This window comes from Vigna unguiculata, chromosome 1 (assembly GCF_004118075.2).
Source record: "Vigna unguiculata cultivar IT97K-499-35 chromosome 1, ASM411807v1, whole genome shotgun sequence".
NCBI classification, from domain to species: domain Eukaryota; kingdom Viridiplantae; phylum Streptophyta; class Magnoliopsida; order Fabales; family Fabaceae; genus Vigna; species Vigna unguiculata.
In genome coordinates this window covers 31,763,280-31,781,117 of record NC_040279.1, presented here as the reverse complement: position 1 = coordinate 31,781,117, position 17,838 = coordinate 31,763,280, and the positions used below count along the sequence as shown (strand labels likewise).

The 17,838-nt window shown below is 31.6% G+C and overlaps 2 protein-coding genes and 1 long non-coding RNA gene across 3 annotated transcripts; 1 reads left to right on the top strand and 2 right to left on the bottom strand.

Moving 5' to 3' along the window:
- Positions 1 to 440: 440 nt before the first annotated feature.
- On the top strand, positions 441 to 4,515 carry LOC114177112 (calcium-transporting ATPase 12, plasma membrane-type-like). Its single transcript, XM_028062365.1, has 2 exons — positions 441 to 3,678; positions 4,182 to 4,515. Exons 1-2 carry the CDS (start codon positions 574 to 576, stop codon positions 4,185 to 4,187), a joined length of 3,111 nt encoding a protein of 1,036 aa, XP_027918166.1. The 5' UTR covers positions 441 to 573; the 3' UTR covers positions 4,188 to 4,515.
- Positions 4,516 to 9,371: 4,856 nt separating this feature from the next.
- On the bottom strand, positions 9,372 to 12,491 carry LOC114194318. Its single transcript, XR_003606376.1, has 2 exons — positions 11,120 to 12,491; positions 9,372 to 11,035 (listed from the first exon to the last, which is right to left on the bottom strand). It is a non-coding gene; the product is annotated as an uncharacterized LOC114194318 (long non-coding RNA).
- A 2,664-nt stretch (positions 12,492 to 15,155) lies between these two features.
- LOC114177483 (transmembrane emp24 domain-containing protein p24beta3-like) lies at positions 15,156 to 16,296 on the bottom strand. The gene is made up of 4 exons (XM_028062889.1): positions 16,043 to 16,296; positions 15,710 to 15,896; positions 15,493 to 15,600; positions 15,156 to 15,399 (listed from the first exon to the last, which is right to left on the bottom strand). Exons 1-4 carry the CDS (start codon positions 16,247 to 16,249, stop codon positions 15,266 to 15,268), a joined length of 636 nt encoding a protein of 211 aa, XP_027918690.1. The 5' UTR covers positions 16,250 to 16,296; the 3' UTR covers positions 15,156 to 15,265.
- Positions 16,297 to 17,838: the final 1,542 nt, after the last annotated feature.

Below are 17,838 nucleotides of genomic sequence, written 5' to 3'. Positions count from 1 at the left end.
AACAGTTTCACACCCTTAACTAATAGTCATATGATTTTTAAAATAACATAAATCTGGATAACAATGCAAGTTCTTTTTATTGTTCTGTTTCGCAGTCTGTTTTCTGTTATACAAAACTAGACCCATTTAGAGTCATAAAACATCATCATTAAATTAATTAGACGGTTCAAGTTGTGCATATTTACAAGTTTATGAAATAAAATATAAATTGGTTAGGTCATCTGTGAAAGCAAAAAGAGTGGTCTTCAAATGTAAATTGGTATTAGTTAGCAAAGTAAGTACTGTATTCTCGGAAATCACTTTCACTTATGCGGCAAGAATGTTGTAATTACGGAGCGTGTCCTTTACAAGTTTGACTAAATTGGACTATAAAAAAAAGACAGTTGTTTGTTTTGCAACTTTGTAGGAAGCTACTCGGAAATTGCCTCTATGTACCCTCTGGCACGAAATATTGGCATAATTTATGTTATATATAGAAGATAGCCAGCATTGAGTATTCAGAATGAAGTTCTTTCCTAGTATCTTCTTGGATTAAGTAATCATAGAACTTCTGTTGTTCTCTCAAAATCCAGCATGAGCAACCAAAATCTTAAATATGATGGCACCTCATTCCTCATTGACATAACCTCCACTGTTAATTACACCATCAACATAGCCAAAAAGAGATGGCGTTTTGCTTACACAGCAATTTATTCTAGGCGAGTCATGCTTGCCTTGGCCAAAGAAGTCATATCTAAGAGAAATACCAACACCAATAATTACTCTAAGCTCTTCCAAACCCAATCTTCAAATTGCAGCAGTACTCTTGACATCATTGAGTCCCTGATTCCGCAACATGGGACCAATCATCATCCTTTGGTTCCTGATGTTGACAAGGTCAGGATTACCAGTATGGTCAAGGACAAAAATTTGTCAGCCTTTACAGAGTTTGGAGGAGTTGAAGGTGTTGCAAACATTCTTGGAACCATTCCGGCAAAGGGAATCACTGGCAGCCATGATGATGTTGCCAAACGTATTCAGGTATTTGGTTCAAACACTTATCAGAGGCCACCGCCTAAGTTTTTCCTGAGCTTTGTAGTGGAAGCTTTCAATGACACTACTATTTTGATCCTTCTTGTTTGCGCCGGTCTCTCCCTTGGTTTTGGTATAAAAGAACATGGCCCGGGGGAAGGCTGGTATGAAGGAGGGAGTATATTTGTAGCAGTGTTTCTGGTGGTGGTTGTTACCGCACTCAGCAATATCAGACAAGAGAGACAGTTTGACAAATTGTCTAAGATAAGCAACAACATCAAGGTAGAAGTAGTGAGAAATGGAAGGCCACAGCAGATATCCATCTTTGATGTTGTTGTGGGAGATGTTGCATCCCTTAAGATTGGTGATCAGATTCCAGCTGATGGATTGTTCTTGAGTGGCCATTGTTTGCTAGTGGATGAATCAAGTATGACAGGTGAGAGCGACCATGTAGAAATTGAGCCTTCAAGAAGCCCCTTCTTGCTGTCTGGTGCAAAAGTGGTGGATGGATATGCTCAGATGCTAGTGACATCTGTGGGAACCAACACAGCATGGGGTGAAATGATGAGCTCGATATCACGAGACACCAAGGAAAGGACACCATTACAGGCTCGCCTTGATAAGTTAACCTCCTCCATTGGAAAGGTAGGCCTCACAGTCGCTTTTCTTGTTCTTGTAGTCTTGTTAATTCGTTATTTCACTGGAAACTCACAAGATAAAAATGGGAACACTGAGTTCCTGGGGAGTAAAACTGATGTAAACGACATTTTCAATGCGGTTGTGAGGATTGTCGCTGCTGCAGTCACTATTGTGGTGGTGGCAATCCCAGAGGGTCTGCCATTGGCTGTCACTCTCACTCTTGCTTACTCAATGAAAAGAATGATGGCAGACCAAGCAATGGTGAGGAAACTTTCTGCTTGCGAAACCATGGGATCAGCTACAGTTATTTGCACGGATAAAACTGGTACCTTAACCTTGAATCAAATGAGAGTCACCAAGTTTTGGCTTGGCCTGCAAAATGTAGCGGAAAAATATTCCAACGCAATGGCCCCTAAAGTTCTTGAATTATTCCAACAAGGAGTTGGCCTCAACACAACTGGAAGTATCTATAAACATTCATCAACATCCGAACCTGAAATTTCTGGCAGCCCAACAGAGAAAGCTATACTCTTGTGGGCCGTGTCAGATTTAGGCATGGACATGGATGAACTCAAGCGAACATACGAAGTTCTCCATGTTGAAACGTTTAACTCTGAAAAGAAACGAAGCGGCGTCGCAATAAGGAAGGAGACTAACAACACGGTTCACGTTCATTGGAAAGGTGCTGCAGAGATTATACTTGCAATGTGTTCAAATTATATTGACAATGACGGCATAGAGAAGTCCCTTGATGGAGAACGGAGTAAACTTGAAAATATAATTGAAGGCATGGCTGCTAGCAGCCTTAGATGTATCGCTTTTGCATACATGCAGATTTCAGAAGATATCGATTATAACGATAAGGAGAAAGCAGATAAAATCCTTAGAAAAGATGGCTTGACCTTGCTAGGTATTGTTGGCCTCAAGGATCCATGCCGACCCGACGTCAAGAAGGCTGTGGAAACCTGTAAACACGCAGGAGTTAGTATCAAGATGATCACAGGTGATAACATATTCACTGCAAAAGCAATAGCAGCAGAATGCGGAATATTAGACTTTGATGGCCATGTGAGCGCGGGAGAAGTGGTGGAGGGTGTGGAATTCAGGAATTATTCAGAAGAAGAGAGAATGGAGAAAGTAGAGAAGATCCGCGTGATGGCAAGATCATCCCCTTTGGACAAACATTTGATGGTGCAGTGCTTGAAAAAGAAAGGTCATGTTGTTGCAGTGACAGGAGATGGCACAAATGATGCACCTGCTCTGAAAGAAGCTGACATTGGACTTTCTATGGGGATCCAAGGAACTGAAGTTGCCAAGGAGAGTTCCGACATTGTCATCTTAGATGACAACTTCAGTTCTGTTGCCACTGTTTTAAGGTGGGGGCGATGTGTTTACAACAACATCCAAAAATTCATCCAGTTTCAACTAACAGTGAATGTTGCAGCTCTAGTGATAAATTTTATTGCGGCAGTTTCTTCGGGAGATGTTCCCCTAACAACAGTTCAACTTTTATGGGTAAATCTGATCATGGATACGCTAGGAGCATTGGCACTGGCAACAGAAAGACCTACAAAGGAGTTAATGGAGAAAAAGCCAGTGGGTAGGACTGAGCCTCTTATTACTAGTATTATGTGGAGAAACCTTTTAGCTCAAGCTTTATATCAGATTGCAGTTCTCTTGGTTTTACAATTCAATGGAAAGTCAATCTTCAATGTTAGAGAGGAGGTAAAGGATACTCTTATTTTTAATACTTTTGTTCTCTGCCAAGTATTCAACGAGTTCAACTCTAGAAGTATGGAGAAACTTAATGTATTCCGAGGCCTTCACAGAAACCATTTGTTTCTTGGAATTGTGGGGATCACCCTTGTTCTTCAAGTTGTGATGGTGGAACTTTTACGGAAGTTTGCTGATACAGAGAGATTAACATGGGAGCAATGGGGAATTTGTATTGGAATTGCAGCTGTGTCATGGCCGATTGCTTGGATTACAAAGCTCATACCAGTTTCAGATAAACCCTTCTTCAGCCAAGTTAAGTGGGTTAAATTATCGGTCTTCAAGATTAAACATTATTTATAATTTTACCTCGTCACTCACCAAAAATTCCAAGCATCTTCAACACAGAAATATGTAATATTCGTGTATGAGATGTATGGAAATTCAAGACTCTTTATGGTTAAAACATACGGGATCTTGAATTTCTATATATCTTATACCTAAATATCATATATTTAAGATTGTGCAAGATGCTTGAAATTTTATGGAATCTTACCTGGCATCTTCTTCATTCCGTCTATAAATTATTGGTATTAGTATTAGTTATGAAATGGTGAATTGGGGTGGGTGGGAATTAGGATAGAGATGATATATTAAAGTTCACACTTTCTGTTGTACCAAAAAAGTATATAAAGAATATTTGGGTTGTGGGAACTTAAAATTGATATCACACAAACCTCTGAATAAAGAACACTATTTCATTTACTGATATGTTTGTTATATTATGGTTCTTGGTTAATTTGACTTTGTAAGCCCAGGGATAAAAATTACTATGATATGTTGAGTCTCATGCTGAACTAAAATTCCAGAGGAACAACAGAACGAAGGAGAAGCAAGAAGAAAGAAGAAACGGATTTGTTATTGGTCAGTATTGAAGGCCTCATCCAAAGCCCAAGTGAAATTTCATGTGCTTAATAAATTTGTATGTTTGGCATTGTCTTCGAATATTGTTGCTAAACAAGCTATTCGATTTTTTTTAATATTGTTTTATTATCAAATCTTGGATTGGATATTGCTCTGCATCTATAGGAAGATTTGTAGTACCTTGATGTCGAGAACTTATTCTATTAAAGTACATAGTTTGATAGTTAATTATGTTTTGTTATTATATATAATTTTATTTTTCTGTAAATGACATATTTTAATTTAGAAAATTATTTTATTTATTTATTTTTTAATATAATATCAAAATGACTTTTTTTTTTTGTATTTATTTCAATAATTTTTTGTTCTTTTTCGTGGATGTTTTGGATTGGATAAAAGCTCTAATGATCGTTGATTCATGTTTTAGTACACATGTTTGCTAAATCCTTGTCATGTTTTCAATTTTACACATGTTATTTATAGAACCTTGTGTTACCCAATCAATCTATTATTTTTGTAGTAACTATCGGTGTAGTTCAACTTTCTCATGGTACTTGATAATATATGTTATGCACCTCAAATTAATTTTAATTTGTTTTTTTTTCTATAATAATTTATTAATCACCTTTCTTAAAAATCATTTTTTTATCATTGTCGGTGGTAATTTGATTGACGGATTGCACGTGTTTTCTCGTTCATTTTTTTCACAAAATAATTATAATTATATTTCTTCTAATATTAGTATAAATGTTGTTTCTCAAAATACTAATTATTGTTAAGATGCGTGTGTTTGATATTTCATATAATTTTTCTACTTTCAATTGTTAAATTTGTCTCTTTGTTAAGTTTATAAAATCATCTTTCATTTCACAAGGTATCTCAATTATTATTTTATATATTATACTGTGACATTTGAGACCTTATGGTAAGTTTACTTATGATTACAAACATTTTTTTTTTATCTTGGTTGGTGATTGTAATAATTTTATTTAGATATTTTTGCTCACATATAAATCTAAAGCTTATAATATTATAAAACATTTTTTTTCGAATGATTTAAACTCAATTTGAGATTAATGTTGTGTTTGATTGTAGAGATAACACTATATAAACATATTTGGAGGGACGGATTTGAGAAGAAGAGTTTGGATGAATTCCTTGGATGGTGGCATAATCTCATCTCACCTCAAATGGGAAGATATTTGCATGAATGAAATGTGTTTTTACCACTTTCTCCTCATCACTTGCTATTATATTACTATATTCACTTCATGATATTTTCAATTATTACTTTTTAGGACTATGATTTTTAGACAAATTTTTTTTTTAATAAAGTTTGACAAAATTTGTTTTTTAATACACACAAAATATTTTTTTTTCTTTTTCCAAGTTATATCAAACCTTTATTTCATCATTTAAAGTATTGTCACATGTACTTTATCATAAGTTTGTTAATAAAACTTTGTCAAAACATAATTTTCCTACTTTTTACCATTGCTTTCCTATGATATTCCTGGCCATGTAGTGGAGATTCTTGAATGTGAGTGACTAATTACACCACAAAGTTATTTATTTTTAAAAATCAATTTTTAACTCATCAAAAATTAATGTTCATATTATTTTTAAACGAAGGGTAATTTTTTAATTTTTATTTTAATCTATTATATTTCTTTATCTATTACATCAATCAAATTACTTACAAATTTTATTCTTAGATCTATTCATTTTCACTTCCAAATTTTAAAAAAATAATCATAAGAACTAAAATAATCACTATTATAAATGATAAATTATAGCTGGTCCCTAAATTGGTCATTAATTAATTAGATACCAATTTGGAAACTAATTTATTTTGGTAACCAAAACCTAAGTAGCTAATTTTTAGTGATCAAAGCCAAAACCATGATAACTAATTTGAAAGATCAATTTAGTGATCAATTATATTTCTTTTATTCATAATAGTTACTATTTTAGTAATCAATAATTTTTTTACTTTATAAATTGGTATCAAAATTAGTTATTATAGTGACTAACAACTTTTAGTCACTAAAATTAGTTACTAATGAAGCATTTTCTTGTAATGAAAAGATCAAGTTAAACTTATCATAATCTTGATTTGGGCCACTGGTTTATTTTTTATTTGGGATTTAGTTTGTTTCTTTTCTCTTCTCTTTGAGTTATTTGCTAGAGGGAGATGTTCTTCTGATATTTTAAATTACTATAAAATCTTATAGAAAATTTTAGAATTGTATAAAATAAACTGTTTAGGGGATTGTTACTTCTAGATAAAAGAATTACTTTTAGAGAATATATATATATATATATATATATATATATATATATATATATATATATATATCGATGGATATTAAAATATCGAATTAACTGTGTTTTTAATATCTAACTATGATATGAAATTGAATTTGATCTCTGTTATAAATTTTGATACAATTTTATTTCCACACATATTATAGGGAAGCATAAATAGTATAGAGAAGCTGTTTAAAGAACATGCATGATATTACAAAAGATAAAAATGACATTCCATCCAAAAATCTATCTTCATCAAATCACAATCTGTTTGTGTCTTGAGTTGCTCTTTTTTTGGTTCTTTTTATCTTCTTATTTTCTCGAGTGTTGTCCCAAATGATACTTTACATTTATTTATGTTTTCTTATTTATTTGAGTTTGTTCAAGACCATCTATGCTGCCTTTCAAAATTAAAAGACCAATTATATATATATATATATATATATATATATATATATATGAGAAGCAAACCAAACTGATTCAAAATTTGTTCATAATACGTCAATGATATTTCTTCATCATCAACCATGTAATTGAACTTTCAGAAATTGAGAAGTGGGCAAAAACATGGTATTTTATATATGAAATGTCATGAAAAAGTAGTAGAGCCATCTCTCACAAAGATAATTGTATAATATTTTTGTCTAAACTTATGACAACAAATCGTGAACCCAACCCTACTTTTGTATGCATGCATTCACATAAATAATGTTGAATTAATATATGGGTTCAAGATTTAATTTCTCAAAAGCTCCAACGGTACGTGAACGCGGGAGATCTTGTCACTCAAAACCCTAACACTCATATATATTATATTATGCGCTCAAGATTCTCCACCATATATAATTTCACACACAAAAATGTTAAACAAAACAAAAAGGCAAATTCAAAATTGGAGAGTTTAAATACCAATAAATTAACATTATACAAGTAGGATTTGAATAAATCCGAATCCAGAAGCAGATTTTTTTTTTCTTATTTTCAAGGAATACTCAACATGGACAGTAAAAACTTTATATCACCACACTTTTTTTTTTTTTTCCTTTTTTTACAACACCATAAACAGGTGAAGCTGTTACATGATCTGATATTTTCTCGTGTAAATCATAGAAAAATTTAGTTCATGTAGATTAGTTTCAACACTTACAATTAAGATTGATTATTCGAATTTTGTTTTTGTTTTGAAAGACCTAATTAATAATCCACATCTATTAAAAATTGAGACTAAAGACGATTTAAATATAGGTTTAATTAGTCCTATGGTAGCCACTTCCATTTAGATGTGTCAGTTTGGTACCCACTTTTAAAAATGTATCAGTTGAGTCCCAATTTTTGGAAAAGATACGTCAATTAGGTCATTTTCATCTAAAAATTATTAACACCGTTAACGGTATTGATATTTAAAATGACTTACAAAATTAAGTATTGATATTTATATCAAAATTTAGTGGTAAAAGTCATGAATTAAGTTAACGGCTTTAGTAATTTTTCTCTAAAAGGGATCTAATCACTTTTTCAAAAGTTGAGACTAGATTGACACATTTTTATAAGCGGGTACTAAACTGTCACATCTAAACGAAAGTGGATACCATCCGACTAATTAAACCTTAAATATATTTGTTTTCTCAGTTTTTTGAAATTTTTTAAAAAATAAATATGTGAAAGAGTTGTAATAAATACATAGATGATAAGTTTAGAGGTGAATAAGGATATGAGTGAATGGAGATAGAATAATAGTAAGGGTTTTGTATTGAATTAGAATTGGTAGTTGAGGAACCCGAAAAGGCAATGATATTAATAATAAATGAATGAATGGTTGTCCTTAAGAAAATAAAATAATATAATGTTGTTATCATAAGTAGGACAGGTGGCGGTGGTCCAAAGTAGGAGAATTTGAAATATTATCATGCTCCACCCATCCATCAAAGTCTTTGAGTAGTTCTAAGTCATCTTCTCTTACAGTTTACATCAACCAAAGTTAAAGTGTGCCAACCACTCACTTCATAGGGGACCATTTCAATGCCTTCATACAAATCAAACACAAAAGAAATGTAGTATCTCAACATAACACAGAGAGCCATGTTGGAAAGAGGAAAAAAAAAACCAAAAAAAAGAAGTCATGTGAGTACTTTTTCTCTCTTACCCATCATTCATTGCACTAAATTGCTCTTGAGATTCATTTTCACTTCCATTGTTAAACAAGTGTTCATTGTTCTATCAGAAAGAAAAACAAACCAATTTGTGTTTTAAAGTTTTATTTTGACTCAAAAGTGTTTTAATTGGAGAAGGGAAAAACTTTTCCTTGCCACAAATCAGCGTTTGGGGAGAAAAGGAAATTTATATTAAACAAATAATCACTTCCTCTTGACGCGATCTATAACATTGTATTTGGTATCCATGGCACATCAAAAATTTCAAAAATAGGCATTGGAAGTCATGTCTAATCTCCCAAACAAACGGGGTGGAACAACTTTTAACAAAGGGAGAACGTATGAGCCTGTTTGGGATACGAAACATGTTAAGGTGTATTCATTTTGATAAAGTTTTGTTGTGATTTGGACATCATGCATTGTTCATTTTTGGTTCCATTTCTTTGGCAGGTCAGGTCCAGAGGGAGTGGAAAACACAACTTTTTCTCAACGGGCTTTTCTTTCTCTTTTTATATTTTCTTTTGTTCATCTTAAATAATATGTCTTAAAAAATATTATAAATAAATTATATACTGTACAAACTAAAACGGAAAACATGTATATTAGGAATACGGTTTCATGTAATAAAATAGCAAAATATAATTTATTTATTAATCTAAAATAGTTTTACATAAACCACATCACAATTGACAATTAAACTTATTATTGTAAAAATTTGACATCGATTACATAGGATCCACAATCGTGATGCAGGATAAATAGAAAATCCTAACCTATATTTATCTGAGACTTGTCAAACAACTTTAACTCATCATAAAGTTTGCATGGAGGGTGCAATTTGATGGAGCTTTTTAATCACAAACTTGTCATCGTGTTCATGTTCCCTACGCCTTCCATCAGTTCCCTGCACTTCCCTGCACGTTCTACGTACTACCATCAAAATTACTGCAATACATTTCAAACCTCTTTTTTTTTTTTCTTTTGGATAAACAAAAGATTTTGGTTGTAGAAAGGATGTTGACTGAGTGAACAAGGTGTGCCTAGACAAATATGACAAGAAATAGAAGAATAAGACAAAAAGTTATAGGCCACCCATTCTCATCAATCCTAAATGTTCACGTGACTCAACTTACCACCTTAACTCTGAAAATTCACATTATTCCATCGTGCCCTAGAAAATACCTTGTCAGCAACACCGTGTCGTCATGTTGTAAAATCCCACCACCACCACCGTCAACCCAATATCTTCCCAACTCATCGTATTTTACTGAAAACAGCTTCCCCAGTTGTCCTATAGGCTTAACTCGTCACCCAAAAACTATCGTAAATATAGATCTTGCTTAAACTTCAACAACATTTAGAACATCTTCTAATTTTTTCTATCTCAAAAGGGATCATGTTTATTCTTTTCCATCCTCTAAACACCTTCCAACTATATCATCCATGCCCGGAGGACGAAAGGTCACCAAATACCTTTTTTTCAACGAAGCCAAACGAATACAAAATTTCTGATCACTTAATTCATTTTCAAATTAGTTTGGTCAGAAAACGAATGGTTGTTTAACAAATTAGTTCATATTGGACACCATATCACAGCATGTACCTATTAAAAGAACAATGGTTAGAGTACAATCACTTAGAACCAGCGATATACTAGAAGAAAAGATTAAACATTGAATAAACTTTCTCAAAATTAAGAATATAATTTATGTTGAAATATTCAAGAGACGTAGTTATGATATAAAGCTTCCATTCAATAAGTATTCTTATATATAGATCATTTGCTTATAAAGACCACCTAAATTCATATCTAATGAATACTATGAACAGAAGCAACAAAAAGCGCAGATGGGTTCTTCTGGAACGAGTATTATCCAATTTGAGATATTAAAAAATGACGATTTCCGATAATAAGAGGATGATATAAAAGTACTACATTAGAAATGAATAAACTTATTCCTCTTTCAAATCTACTCTGATTCAGACCAATGTGACAAAAATGACGAAAATAATACATGACAGACTCAAGTACTTCCTCTGATACTTCTATAGTTTATAGCATACACACAAAAAATACATTCATACTTCTCATTGCGCCAACAGACCAATGTCTTCAGTATACGATTTCTCATAGAGAGTCTGGATTAGCGTCTCAACGCAAGAATTAACCTTAACCAGATTTGAAACACTATTTGTTTTACATAGATATAGGTAGCAGTTAAAGATAACAAATGTAAAACCCCACCTTATAAAAACAAAGCATATGTAGTAACCAGAATCCTCAGAACCTGCTTTAAAAAATTCTAGTTAACATTAGTCAAATATAAGTAGCTGAGGTAAAACAATGGTTGGATTCAAATACAGAATCAAACCTGAGAAAAAGAGTGTTCATCTGGATCAGCATCACTGTTTTGGGACTGAAGCGCGCCTTAGAGAATATATATTTCAGCATTTTATGCAGTTAAATGAATGAGAACTTAAACCAACAAAGCATACAACAAGTACACGACTTATATATATATACATATGCTGCATAAACTATGACTCTACAGCACCAGATAGCACTCATAGAGACCAACCTTAAGATCAAAGTAACCAGTAACTAGGGTTTTGAAATTCAAGGCAATGTAAAGAAATTCCCAATCAATGAAATGGAGACTTAAATGACACAAGCAATATGGATCCTTGGGTTGTAGGAACCCTAATTAAGTAAAGATAAGGAGCAATCTGCGGCCTTGAAATTAAAAGTTAGGTCCACAAGACACAGTGAAACAGTTGCGTGAAAGAAGTAATAGCAAGAGAGAAAAAAAAAAAAAAAAAAAGGAAAAGACAAAGCAAGAAAAAGGGAAAATTTAATAACGCACGCCTGCCAGACCAGAAACTCAGAAAAAAAAAGAAAAAGGAATATACGATGCTAACAGTGATTTTCTCATGGTGACTCTCTATCTATCTACTCACTCACCTTTTGCTTTTAATCCTTGTGTGTCTTTCAGATGTTGTTGAAGAATCTACTGGGTCCCCAAACAGGAAGGAGTGAGGCTGTCACAGCATGACCTAGTCAGGGTTAGCACTCGTCTGCTCTCTAACCAAAGCTAGATCATGCTGGCAGCTTCACTTTTTCCTTTGAGAACTTCAAATTCCTCTCTCTGCGGGTGCATATGTGAGGAACACTTAAAAGAAGAAAAGAAACATCACAAGACTCTTCTGGAACCACAAAAAGATATATAGACCAGCACCTAAAAGGAGCGATCACACACTTGCACATAGAAAAGCAAGTGGACACAAGAAAAAATGGGATGAATGAGAAGAAGTTAAGTCGAAACACAACCTATAAGTTGATAAGAAAATATATAGGGTAGGAGGGAAGAGAGGGGTTGGGAAACCTAAGATTTAGATGTAGAAAGAAAAGGGAAGAAGGTGCGTGGTATGTGGATACCATTTAGAGAGGGTGAAGAGAGAAAGGAAAAGAAGAGTAGAATATATAGAGTGAGGGGGAGTAGAGATGAAAAGAGAAGAGGGTTAATAAGTATCATAAAGACATATCCCACCTTGTGTAACAGTGAATTAAAGGAAGGTTCATACATGCACAGTAGAGTCAAGGAAGAGGGAATTCAAAGGCACACAGCTAAGAAGGCTAAAAAGGAAGAAGGAGCAGACGCATGATGATTGATGAAGAGTTGTCTTAGCTAGCTATATAGGGTCAGAGATGAGAGACTAGCTACCTAGGGCCAAAATGCCAGAGGATCCTTTCTCTACCTTCACACTTTCAATTTATGTATCCATGTCATATAACCTTTTTTTTTTTCTTCCAAAAGATAAATTATATACAAATGAATCAAATTCAACTTATAAGTAATAAGGAGTGGTATAAATATTACTTTCAAATAAATATTAAAATCACCTCGAGTTGTTTTTTTTAAGGTTTTACAAAGATTGATAAGAAATAAATTTTATATAGATCCTGTAAAATCTGGCTATGAGAAAGTGCAGCAGTGAAAGTTTTGGATGGGTTTGAAACCGTTAGTGTAAATATTCACATTTTATTTATAATTAAAAAAATAGTGATAATAAAAGGGTTGAGTAAAATGAATTTGAAAGTTGAAGATTTTGAGAGTGTGTGGTGAAGAGAAGAGAAGAAGAGAGAGAGAAGAGAAGAGCAAGAGGGACAAAAAGTGACAGGGCCTACAATTATTGGGTTTGGGAGCAAAAGAAAAAGAAGGGGGCTTCTTTACAATTTCCATGCGTATGTTTGTATTTCTTTTCTCTCTCTTTCTCTGTGTGGTGTGTTCATTGCATTGCACAATCCTCACTTGTCAATTCAATGTTACTTCCCAGTTCCCAGCCATCGAGAAACAACACCAACACACACAACAAACGCACTTTCTTTTCCTTTCCCTTTTCCTTTTCTACCCTTCCACGGGTCAACCACCTTCCTTTCTTTAAAAATCACTTAACATACTACCATCATTGTAAAAACATTTTTAAATTTGTACGATAAATTAGAATTTTTCATTTTCATAAATTTTAGTCTCTAGAATCAAATAAGTAATTCTTTTAATTCAACAATTTTAATTTTTTTTAATGTTTTTATAACTGATGTTTAAGTATTAAACAAGATCAACAATTTCGATGTTAATAACACTATTTAATATTTAAAAAAAAATTATTATTAACTTAAGATCAACAATTTCGATGTTAATAACACTATTTAATATTTAAAAAAATTATTATTAAGTTAAAATGACTATATTTTTTTTTCAAATTTAATAATCAAAATATAAGAAAAAAATAATTTTTAATTTTATTTCTAAATTTTGACACAGTTAAAATTATTTTTCTCACTAAAAATATATAATTAATTATGTTTTCATTCATGCATTCTTCATATTCTACATAAATATATAGTTAATTATGTTTTCATTCATGCATTTTTTTTCTTTCACATTCACTAAAAAGAACGGTATTGTACATGATTTTTGGAGTGCATAAAAGTTCAGATATAATTCAGTTGTACAATAACTCTTCTAGTTTTCCTAAGTGATGTAAATGCATATATTATAAAATTATAGATCACATCATAATCGAATATGGTACTTAAACTATTATAGTTTTAATTAAAAAGAGTCGCATTCTGACTAATAACTATAATTTTTATTCAATAATAAACATTCGATTTAATAATTGATATCAAAACTAAAATCACAAATTTAATTCATGGTGAACAATTACTAAAAAAAAGTTATTACTGATTTACAAAATTATCCTGCCGTTGATCTAAGATAATCAAGTGAAATATAAACTTGTTTTACAAAACAAAATGATTATTTATGACAGGAAAAATAAAATTATACAGACATGGGGTATATAAAAAAGAGATGAAAAAGTAGTATTGTCTGTATTACATATAATATTTGGAGAGATTATGTTTGAAGAGGAGAAAAGATGCATTGATGTAACAAGATATGGATGATTGAATATTTATCGGTAATTGGTTAGAGTGTATTCCTCTGATGATTCTGAGTGAGGCTTTGCATGCGTTGTAAAGGTTAGTGATTTTTTGTGACAGCTAAGTTCTGTAATGTCTGATTCAGGCTAAGTTGTTAGTGTAGCCTGCCTCCTAGCCCTGTAACATATGGACAATCCAATTAATTTTAGGACATCTTTTCTTTTTAATACTCATTTTATCAACTTTCAATAAATTATTAACTTATAAATTCTCACACATCATCACGGGATATAAAATATTAAATTATATAATTATTTTTTTATTTTTTTATTTCTTCTTACAGAAAGATTCCAACCATCTTTAATCCCACAAGCACATTTCCAGTAATACCGCAGAAGCACGTTGCATCGATAGTCTGGTAATAATGAGTAATCTAATTCTCAGAACAACCACTAAGATTTTAATAATAGGTTGTGACAAATCCATCATGTTTACAACCTTTACCAGGATTTTAACAAAATTTAAAAGATGTTATGAATATTTTTATGCCCTTTGGTTTTCTTAATTATTGAGATTAGATAGGCCAAAATTGTAATGTAAATTAATAAATGATATTTTCTTAATGAAACCTTCATTATATTTTTACTGGAATGTGTTATTATGACGGTAGCCATAATTATATCAGGAATATATTTTACGGGTCACACAACATATAATATACACTTTAACATCATGGATACTTTCAACCTTAAATTGAGTGTACCTGTGTGTATTTGCTAAACTTCTATCAAATAACGCAAGTAAAAGTGTAGTTTATGAAAAAAATTGGTATGAAGTTAACATAATAAGAGTATTATACAAAGGATGTATGTAAATTAATTTGAATTATGAAAAAATAAACTATTCTATTTCACAAGTAGGAAAAATGTAGATAACTTGATAATAACATTACGATGTTACTGCGTCAATTCTTAAATGAACAATCAATTATACATTATAGAAGAGTTACAAGATACTTGAAAAAGAATGAAAAAAATATTCAGTGTTCTATTATGATTCATTATATATAAACCTATACTCGGTTGTAAGCAAATGATTTGCTGAAGAGACGTCGAATGTATACAACTTGTAATAAACTGGTTGCAGCGAACAAAACATACTCCAAGATTGTGTAGAAAACCACACGTTTTCTAGTGCTTTCATTTGCTGCAATTACAAAATTAATGCAGCAAATTAGTCCAATAAATTATAATCATCAAATTAATACAAAAAAAAAATCATAATCCAAGATTAACTCACTGTGTCGATGTCTAGTATCACGTGCTTTCAAGTACTTCTGCTCTATTATAATAGATTCCAGTGCTTCTCGCAACTCAGCAATCTTCACATTAATGGGATCCAAATGTTCTGAACCCAAGAAAACCAAAACTGAGTAAACAAATTGAATCACAAATATAGATAATAGCCATGCATGCTAATAATCTTCACATGAGTGTAGAAACTTGTTGGTACTTACCATCTTTGGCTAAGTCATGTTCATTTGGGATGTGACCAACGTGAATGTAGAAAGACACTGTTTCTGGCGTTGAAGCGGGGTTTTGAAAGCAAAACTTATATATTCCATGTATTGCGGCTTTGAATTGAAATTTGTCCCCTGATGTTCCCTTCAAAGAGTACACCACACTCCCTGCCGGAGATGTAACCTGCATATTGTGATGCATTTTGAGAGAATATGCATCAGCAAATACACGTCTTCAAGAGACATGATTCAACAAATGGATTCAGAGGCACTTAATTGGATCGCACATTGTTGAAACTATGAAATAGGGAAGCATGTGGCTTAGCTTACACTGAAATCGATTCCTGGATGATCTGAGCTCCAAAAAATATCGTAGTCAATGACTACGAAATTCCCAGAAACAGTGTCACCATCGTGTAGAACATGTTCAGATACGCATTCCCTGTCATATAAACTGATTGAGAGAGCAAAGCCATGACAGATTATGAAACCAACCAAAGAGATCACGACTGTGTAAATCTTTGAAAACCAATCCATTTTTCACCTTTCTTTGAGTGAATTATGCATCGTGTTGTGTTTCTTGATGCCCTTAATTTTGGTTATGTAGTTTAACGGGTCATTACTTCTATCTATAGAGTCGCGTTACTCATCTGTATATCTATTTATAAAATGAACTTTATGAAAGTAAGGTTAACCACACATTTAAATCACGAAATACAATAGGGGTAGTGCATTTTTAGATATCTTATGAAATATATTTATGATTTAATTTTTTTTAATTTTGCTGCTTAATTCTTTTGGTGTGTTTATGTAGCTTCCTAAAGATATGTGACAGGCATATCAACTCCAAAATAATATTTAAAAACTTTTACAAACATATATTTCTTAACTTACTAACTTGTTAAAAATGTAATGTGGAGAGCAAAAAATACACATATACTTCTTACAAATAATTAAAAAAATGTAATATCTTACAAAAAAACAACCAATAAATTAATACCTTTCAATAGTGTAAATTTAATTTTTCAGTATTAAATTAATAATCTTGAATAAAATTGTTTTGTTCTTTCTTTTCCTTTGTACATTGGTACGTTAAGCTGAATATTATTGACGTAACAAATTCTATTCTGTATTATTGTAAAAAAAAAAATACTAAACATAAGTATATGTTATATGTGTGTGTGTTTAAAATTTAAAAAGTGTTTAAGACTAAAATAAGTTATAATTATTGTAATAGTTTTTAGTTAAATAGGGAAAGGTTTATTTTATTTTTAAATGTATTATAAAACCATTTATCAAGAGTATATATAGAGATGACAAAACTAATTGGGTCCGAAGATATCTGTGGATAAAATCGTGGATGATAGTTAGTACCCGCGGATAACGGATAACATTTTAGTACACCTTTATAAACGGGACGGGTGCAGGTACCATACTATACGTACCTTGTAGGTAAATTGTGGGTATTTGTTACCCACCAAAAATTAAAATTAAAATTTAATTTATATTTTATTAAGTTTAATTTAATAAAAATAAATTTTAATTTATAATTTATTAGGTTAAATTTAATAAAAATAAAATAAAATATATAATTTATTAGGTTAAATTTAATAAAAATAAAATTTAATTTATAATTTATTAGGTTAAATTTAATTAAAATTAAAATTAAAATTTAATTTTATATTATATTTTATATTTTTTTAATTTTATTTAATTTTTATTTTAAAAAATTATATAATATATACCTTTTTTAAATATTCGCGGTTGTGTAGGTATCCATAGGTATCCGCGGATTTTAAGAAAATCCATAGATATTATTTAAACGGATATCTGGCGGGTAAACGGGGGGTTACAGGTAGTCTTTGTTTTACTATCTGTATCCAACCCAATCCGTTATCATCCCTAAGTATACTGCATATAGAGAATCATGATCTCGAGCAACAAATTAAGGAAAATACCCCGATTGATGATATTTCTATCATTGTTTTGATCCTTTAAGAGGTTGCAAAAGAGAATGATTGAATTACGTTATGGATGAAGCTGAACAAGTTCCTCATGAAAAAATTCATTTGTAACGAATAGATATGATATCTTCAAATGAAGAAATTTGTGAAAGTTCCTCAAGA

What these genes read in the sequence shown, in the direction of transcription:
- LOC114177483 (XM_028062889.1), bottom strand. Translation starts at nt 16,249, where the DNA reads ATGGATTGGTTTTCAAAGATTTACACAGTCGTGATCTCTTTGGTTGGT. An exon ending in ACATGACTTAGCCAAAGATG is followed by an intron (nt 15,601 to 15,709) that starts GTAAGTACCAAC and finishes TCTTGGGTTCAG; the next exon opens with AACATTTGGATCCCATTAAT. An exon ending in TGATACTAGACATCGACACA is followed by an intron (nt 15,400 to 15,492) that starts GTGAGTTAATCT and finishes TTGTAATTGCAG; the next exon opens with CAAATGAAAGCACTAGAAAA.
- LOC114177112 (XM_028062365.1), top strand. Translation starts at nt 574, where the DNA reads ATGAGCAACCAAAATCTTAAATATGATGGCACCTCATTCCTCATTGAC.